The 8757-nt window shown below is 39.2% G+C and overlaps 1 protein-coding gene across 1 annotated transcript; it reads left to right on the forward strand.

Moving 5' to 3' along the window:
- The first annotated feature begins 3358 nt into the window (after positions 1–3358).
- LOC140147104 (uncharacterized) lies at positions 3359–3925 on the forward strand. The gene is made up of 2 exons (XM_072168879.1): positions 3359–3661; positions 3902–3925. Exons 1-2 carry the CDS (start codon positions 3359–3361, stop codon positions 3923–3925), a joined length of 327 nt encoding a protein of 108 aa, XP_072024980.1.
- Positions 3926–8757: the final 4832 nt, after the last annotated feature.

Below are 8757 nucleotides of genomic sequence, written 5' to 3' on the forward strand. Positions count from 1 at the left end.
AAGTGTAAACAAGTTTTAAAAAAAAGTTTTAAAAAAAATTGTCATTTGGTATTTTTGAAATGACAAATTTGGCAAAAAACGATGAAAACAGCAGTACTGACAAAGTTGAAGCCCCATTCAAATACACACTGCAAAAAAAAGTGTTCAACATTAGAACACCACCTGTGCAAAATTTGACACACTGTATTCAATTTCATAATGCTTGGTGTTCGTAACCATAATGCTTAGTGTTCATAACATAATGTCAGAGGAAACTTTTAAACACATAGTGTTTGAAGTGTTCAGCATTAGAACACCACCTGTTCAAATTTTGACATATTGTATTCAATTTCAGAATGCTTAGTGTTCGTAACATATTGTCAGAGGATACTTTTAACACATAGTGTTTGAAATGTTCAGCATTAGAACACCACCTGTTCAAATTCGACATATATGCCTATTTGACATACTGCATTCAATTTTGTAATGCTTAGTGTTCGTAACATAATGCCAGAGGAAACTTTTAAACACATAGTGTTTGATCATTCACTAAATGTTCATAAAATGAACACTGTATGTTTAATCTACAATTTTCACAACACTATAGGCATATAGCATAAAATGCTCGCCTGATTGTAAAACCATTTTATGGAGATCATCAGTTGTTCTCATTTTATTTTACACAGGCCTGCAGCTTGCACGGAATGAAAGAACATTGAACATGTTGAACATTTTGCGGTTTATAGAAAAATACCTGACAATAGGCCTATTATAGGGGTAGACTTTCGTCGAAGATTGAAATTTAGGCATAGGCCTATACCGTAGGCCTACAATCCAAATAACTCTGGGTGCACGCCCATAAAATCGTGTTGTAGGCCTACAGGTGTTCACAACTTTTACACTGAATGAACATGTAATGTGTTCGTTTTGAACACTGTATGTACATGTAGGCTATATTTACCACGTGCTGGGCCACGCATGCGTCGTTGCACCGTATAATAGAACAGACGATGTCATCAGAGTGAGAAACCGCGATTTGGACAGGGATTTGGAGGTGAGATTTTACCCACAAAATACCATTCTATTTAAAACAAATATATCGAACGTGTTCTCCACATATCATAGAACAATGAGACTAAGAATGTAAATTCATCGTTTTTGTATTGCGTGGTTTTAGTGCATTTTAATGAATGCGTAGTAAGCTTATCAATCATGACCATGCAACAGTCACATGGTCAGACAGTCATGACAGTGTGCAAATCTGCAATTTGATATAATGTGAATTATACTGTAGGCCTAAACCTCTGACGAGTGTGTCTTACAATTGGTCAGTAGGCGGGTCGATTTCATGCCATGGCATGCCTGATGGATGTAGGCCTAATTGCGATGTTGCACTCGTCAAACATGCATCTAGGCCTATAGGTTTGCTGTAATTTACTACTGAGTCTGTTGTTACAATTCAATCGGACAAAGGTGTACATTTATACATTGACCCATTGTACCTTGCTTTGCGTAACCGTATTGCATCCCTTTTTGTAACACTTATTGAACATTATATGTAGGCCTAAGTGTCATATGTTCCAGACTAGAACACTAAGTGTATGACATTTGTGAACACATCTCGGTGTTCAAAGATTAGAACACAAGTGTTCTAAATGATTAGAACACAAGTGTTCTAAAGCTGAACACATTTGATTTTGAACATGTAAATGTGTTCTTAAAGTGTTACATGGCATTGAACATGTAAATGTGTTAGGATTTGGAACACTTTGTGTTCAAAGTTTTAACATTAGGTGTTCAAAACATGAACACACCATGTTCACAAAATGACGACAATAGGCCTATGTTAACATCAAGTGTTCAAAAGGTGAACACACGTGTTCACAAATTATACTGTTGTGTTAAAGTCTGGAACACTTGGTGTTCACAATCAGTACACTTTTATATGTTCAATAAGTGTTACAATTTTTAGTGTTCTAATTCAGAACACTTTTTTTTGCAGTGCATGTAGCTAATTTAGATACTGTCAGTATCTAAGATGACAGACGAGCTCCAGACAGGATCAAAGTCTTGGTGGTGGACCGCACATCGGCTTATGGGCAAAGGGGGCAAGAGTGAAATACCAGTCCTCAAATCTGATGGCAACACCTACATAACATCAGAGGCTAAAGCTGAGTGCTTTGCAACATTCTTCAGTGAGAAATCAACCATCCCTCATGCTGAGAACTGTAAGCCAGTCCCCAACATTCCAAACAAGACTGCTTCCAAGTGCGGCAACATTGTATTCTGGCCAAAGCAAGTCAGTAAGCAGCTGAAGAAACTCGACATCAACAAAGCTTCTGGACCAGATGGTATCCCATCCATTGTGCTTAGAACCGCTGCCCCTGAGCTTGCTACCCCACTTGCTCGTCTTTTCCAACTTTGCTTTGATAAAGGTCATGTGCCGATCCAGTGGAAGGTTGCTAATGTCATCCCATGCCACAAGAAAGGGGACAGGCATTCTCCCAGCAACTATCGCCCTATATCCCTACTGTCAACACTGTCTAAAGTCATGGAGAGACTGATATATGAAGCTATGTGGCGCCACCTAGACTCACATCAGCTACTATCTAAGCAGCAATTTGGTTTCAGGGCTGGCCATTCCACTTCCGATGCCCTAACATATGTCTCCCAGCGGCTATCAAACTCCATCAATGACAGAGAAGAAAGTAGAGTTGCCTGCCTTGACATCAGTAAGGCTTTTGACAGGGTATGGCACCCCGGCCTATTGGCAAAGCTATCTGCTCTGGGTTTCACTGGAAAGCTGCTGAAGTGGTTGAAGGACTACCTCACCAATCGTTCCCTGAGAGTCTCACTGAATGGGATTTCATCAACTGAAAAGCCTATAAATGCTGGTGTCCCACAAGGCTCCATCCTTGGACCACTTCTGTTTATCATCTTCATCGATGACATCACCTCCGGACTTACAAATCCATCAATCTTATATGCTGATGATGTAACCCTGATGTCATCCATCAAGTCCAAGGAAGATAGAATTGGCGCTGCAATATCACTTGATGTAGACCTCAAAGCAATAGAGACATGGGCAAACACATGGAATGTACTGTTTGGAGCTGCGAAGTGCAAGACCACCACTATTTCTAACCGCAGAGATGCTTCATATAGTCACCCTAACCTCCACTTTTTGGAACAACTCTAGAAGAGGCAGACATTGTTGACCTTCTTGGTCTTACTGTTAACAAAGACCTGTCATGGACCCCTGTAGTGGACAAGATGGCAAGAACAGCTAGCCAACGTCTTGGTCTCCTACGTCGTGCGGCCCCCCTACCTTGTCCCTTCTCAGAGAGCAACGATATACAAGACTATGATCCGATCCAAGATGGAATATGCCAGCTCTGCATGGATGGGTGCTCCACCCACTTCTCTGTCCAAACTTGATGCGATACAGAGAAGAGCGGTACGTATCATTGGCATCTCAGAAGCAGATGGAAAGAACCATCAAATACAGCACCTGAGACATAGAAGAGCAGTGGGAGCCATCACTCTGTTTCATCGGATGTTCTATGGCGAAGCTCCAGAACTCCTTCAACATCTGTTACCAGATCGTATGATTATTGATCCTCGTCTGCGGCGTTCTGTCAGATCCCACGACCAAGCTGTCAAAATCCCAAGATCCAACCTGGTCAGCCACCAGAGGTCATTCCTTCCATCCTCAGCTCACCTTTGGAACGATCTACCTGGTCCAATTATCTCTAACCAGAATCGGCTGAGCTTCAAACGGGAGGTTAACAACTATCTTGGCGCCAACCCATCAGCGCTAGCATACCGATAGCAGCTGTTAATGCCTTGCATAGTTCAGACATAAAAAAAAAAAAAAATTACAGATACGTGTAAAATGTCTTATTTTGTTTTCAATACACAGCTGAACCGTCGCAGGCTATGTTAGCACATCTATGACAATGACAAAGGCACCAAAATCTGAATTTTGATAATTTTTACGATCATCCGGATATGATGAGCAAATCACTGAATGGGTCTTTAATAACCAGTGTTAACTCTAATATGGTCTAATAGATTGATGATGTTTAATGGATGAGTCTAGGAAGGGGAATTGTCACTGTCTCGGTTATATCGGAGTGAGTTAGGGCCCGGGTGCGTGAGGGTGTGACTGTGTGTGAAGCAGCCTTTGCATCGGGGCTTGAGATTGGAATTCCAGTTTCCCGAACGAAGTAAGGGCTAAGAGTAAAATTGTGGGCCAACAACATGTGTCTAGTACAGTTTGGGGGGTAGCTGGGAGTGGAGTGGCCTTCTCCTCTCAGTTTTCCTTAAGGGGTACTACACCCCTGGCCAATTTTGTGCCTATTTTTGCATTTTTCTCAAAAATTATAGCACATTGGTGACAAGTAAGATATGCATATTATAGGGGCAAGGACTACAACTACTGCACTGAAACTTCAGCAACTCAAGGTATACCGGGGGTAGTTATTGATTTATTGATCAAATATTGGTGTTCCCTCATTTTTGACTGTAACTCCACAACTGTTGTCTGTGATAAAATAAATTTTTCAGTGCAGTAATTGTAGTCATTGCCCCTATAATATAGGGTAGGTGCAGGTAATATGGGACAGCAGGTAATATGGGACACCTGTTTTCATTTTAACAAAAAGTAGCTTAGAGAAGGTAAACACTTTAAGTTGATTGGTTAAGTGTTTAGAGACATCAATTGTGCTTCTAGAAATGCAGTTTTGGAGTCTGTGTATCAAACTCTTGGAAATCAATGCCAAAAAGAGTGAAATTGCCCAAAAAATTACGTCGTTTTTTTGGCCTGATATAAAATCAATGACGTCACATTTTATGATTGTGTATCCAAAACTCTGGTACTGAGGGGGCATTTGTCATTTTTATGATCTTTAGGTGATGGGTTAAGCTTATCAGCAGGTAAAATTCCACTGACAAGTGGCACTTTCCTTTATAAATGATTATTTTCTCTGATTTTCAACTGAATGGGTGCAGGTAATAGGGACACATAGGAAATTGTGTGCATTGTCAATGCGAAAAGCAAAACTATTTAGAAAATTGAATTTTCTTGTAGAAATTTGCATTTAACATTCAAAATCATGTAACAAAAATGTTTTTAGAACAAAAGAGTGATTTTCTAAACTTTTTGATTTTCACCATAGAGATAACACAGTGTCCCATATTACCTGCACATGCAGGTAATATGGGACACTTGACGATGACGTCATTTTTCATAGGTCCGTATGCACAAAAGATTTAGACCAGGTCTAAAGTTAGACCTGGTCTAAGTGGAATTTAGTCTCAGAAGAAAGGACATTTTTCTTTACATTTGCTTAAGTTATTTTGTATAATTTTTGAACTTTGCATTAAAATCTTTAGAATTTGCTAGCTACTGTCTGAAGGAAATAATAGTAAAGGACCATTCCTGATGGAACTAAATTCCACTTAGACCAGGTCTAACTTTAGACCCGGTCTAACTCTTTTGTGCATACGGACCATAGCGTCCAAACAAACATAAAAACAAGGTAACATTGCCTGTTTTATTAATCTTAAAGGACAGGTTGTTCATCATAACAATCTCTTATGGGCATATCTTCTTTAGTTTTTATGCAAATAAGCTAAACGTCCTTAATGGTCCCATATTACCTGCAGGTACCCTACACATGATATCTTACTTGTCACCAATGCGCTATAATTTTTGAGAAAAGTGCAAAAATATGCACAAAATTGGGCAGGGGTGTAGTACCCCCTTAAGTTTTTGACAGGCTGCGTCAGAATCTCGGAATTGTCAAAATTCCAGAATTTTGACAATTCCAAGAATATGATGCAGCAGCTGGAACGGTCCAAGGATTTCCCATGGATAATGATAATGTGTCCCTCAGCCACGGACCAACAAGTCTATGAACAAACAGATATTGTGAGAGTCTGGTGAGAATCAGGCCTGATAGCGATGAATATCGCCCTCAGCTGGAATTGTTAAATGCCCAGAAAGTACTAGATTAAGTGTGAGGGCGATAAGATACCTGAATGACAAACTCCAGGGAGCGACCAGGGCGATGTGACTTCATAAGGGCAATGTCGGGGATTTATAGGACACAATCGATGGGGAGAGATGAGGTCCGACCAGGTCCGACCGAGTCTCTTACACAGGTTACGCTCCCTGTGGAGGGGCGGAACCAAACTGGCTGATGTGGAGACTAAGCCAGTTTGCGTCGGTCTGATACCACACCACTCCACGCCATACATAAATTCTGCCAGTCACATTTCCCCAATATGAAATTTTTTAAAAGTAAAATTTCAATTTTAATTTTACTTCATTAAAGTTTGGCGGAGGCGGGGTTCGAACTCACGGCGGCGTACTGCTTTGGACACACTATAAACCCATCAGCGCCTTAGACCACTCGGCTACTTGTCTTGTTGGAATTCATTTGGAACTTATTCGAAGATATAATCGCAACTTCAACATAGGCCTACCACGTGACAAGCAAAGGCAGAAAACGTACCATATTTTGGAATTATATTTCAAATAAAAACATTTATGTGTATTATTAGCGCTCAATTGTGGTTAACTGCGTGTTTTATACAAAAAAAATCAACGATAAGCATGATAACTGGGCGTCTATATGGACAATACATTATATCGATTTTGACACGTGCTTGTGTCTCAGTACATTTCCATGGTCAGTAAAATACTATAGAGAAAACCTACCATTTTTCTTGTATACACGTTCGATGTATTTATCAATTGCATAAAAAATCCATTTTAGACCCCAAATGTTTCTTCGGGAAATAAAAGATTAGAATACCATAAAAACGAAACAGTAATCTTTTGCCGGGTCTAATGTTATTTATACATAGATTTTTAAGGTTTTTTCTATCCTTATTCTTGCTCAATTAAAAAAATATTTTGGCGTATATAAAATTTAAATAAAATTCTCTGCTTCATAAACGACCTCAAATATGCCACAATTGGGTATCATGAATAAAAAGTGGGTAATGGTGAATCCAACGGACGAGGACACAAAACACATCAAGGATCAATAAATGATACAAGAGGATACCTTGAATAATAACAACAGGAAAGAAAAAAGCAAGGTACACCAACTTGATGTGGGGAAACAAGTAAAATACAGACTAGACAGTATGCAGGGGGACAAAAACATCAGACGTAGGCAGAAGAAGTAGGCAAAGTTCGATAGCCAAAAATTACCAGTTCCAAGGCTCACAGAAGTAAGTGCTGAACCTGCAAAAATAACAAGGATCAATGGTAATACAAAACTGCACTAGAACAAGTGATGAAAATCAAGTGATGAAAATCACTGTGCATATAAACAGACACGCTAAACCAAACATCCAGAGTAGGCACAAAACAGGCAAAGTTCGATGGCCAAAAATTGCCAATTCCAGAGCCCACAAAAGTGTCAGGAAAACAGTACACTGGAAGTGATGAAAATCACTGTGTACATAGCAGTGAAACACTTAACAGACAAAAAACAACCGACGTTTCGAGCAGATAAACTGCTCTTCTTCAGGGACAGACAACAAAATATAAAGCAAACAACAAGAACTACATGCTGTAGTTTAAAAACAAATTCAAGTCAAAAATTGAAGGCAAGTTCAAATTGAAATAAGTAGCAAAACTTATCAAGAGCTTGTACTAGCAAAACTTATCAAGTCTTATTAAGTAGCAAAACTTAAGTTTTGCTACTTATTTCAATTTGAACTTGCCTTCAATTTTTGACTTGAATTTGTTTTTAAACTACAGCATGTAGTTCTTGTTGTTTGCTTTATATTTTGTTGTCTGTCCCTGAAGAAGAGCAGTTTATCTGCTCGAAACGTCGGTTGTTTTTTGTCTGTTAAGTGTTTCACTGCTATGTACACAGTGATTTTCATCACTTCCAGTGTACTGTTTTCCTGACACTTTGTGGGCTCTGAATTGGCAATTTTGGCCATCGAACTTTGCCTGTTTTGTGCCTACTCTGGATGTTTGGTTTAGCGTGTCTGTTTATATGCACAGTGATTTTCATCACTTGATTTTCATCACTTGTTCTAGTGCAGTTTTGTATTACCATTGATCCTTGTTATTTTTGCAGGTTCAGCACTTACTTCTGTGAGCCTTGGAACTGGTAATTTTTGGCTATCGAACTTTGCCTACTTCTTCTGCCTACGTCTGATGTTTTTGTCCCCCTGCATACTGTCTAGTCTGTATTTTACTTGTTTCCCCACATCAAGTTGGTGTACCTTGCTTTTTTTCTTTCCTATCATGAATAGTTATATATGATGTGCAGTTAATATTCATATTTTCTTTTATACAGAGGATGCTTCAGTTTTGACAGGAAAAATATTTTCTTGAAAACCCTCTCACTCGGTTATTTCAAAACAGTAACCACGCTTCCCTAGAATGTGCAATAATTTAGCATTAAAATTTTTCTTATTCTAACAGCAAGCGTTTCTAGAATGAATTATGGCGAAATGTGGTGTAGTCTGATACTCGTCTTTGACCATGCGCAGATCTGGCTGGTCAGGAAGATATTTAATATCCCGAATTTATAATATGCCTACCAGTTCCATCTATAACCGAATTGCTAGAGAATATTTTGTTACCATGTTTAATAAATTCGTATTAATCGTATAATAAAATGTGGCCAAATGTATATTTGTGTACATAGTGTGTGGATCCACTCTTCTACGGACTTGGCTACTAAGCATGTCGGGAAGGATATGGCGGTATGCTGACCTGGGTCAATATGTTCTGAGCAG

Source organism: Amphiura filiformis, chromosome 3 (genome assembly GCF_039555335.1).
Source record: "Amphiura filiformis chromosome 3, Afil_fr2py, whole genome shotgun sequence".
Classification (NCBI taxonomy): domain Eukaryota; kingdom Metazoa; phylum Echinodermata; class Ophiuroidea; order Amphilepidida; family Amphiuridae; genus Amphiura; species Amphiura filiformis.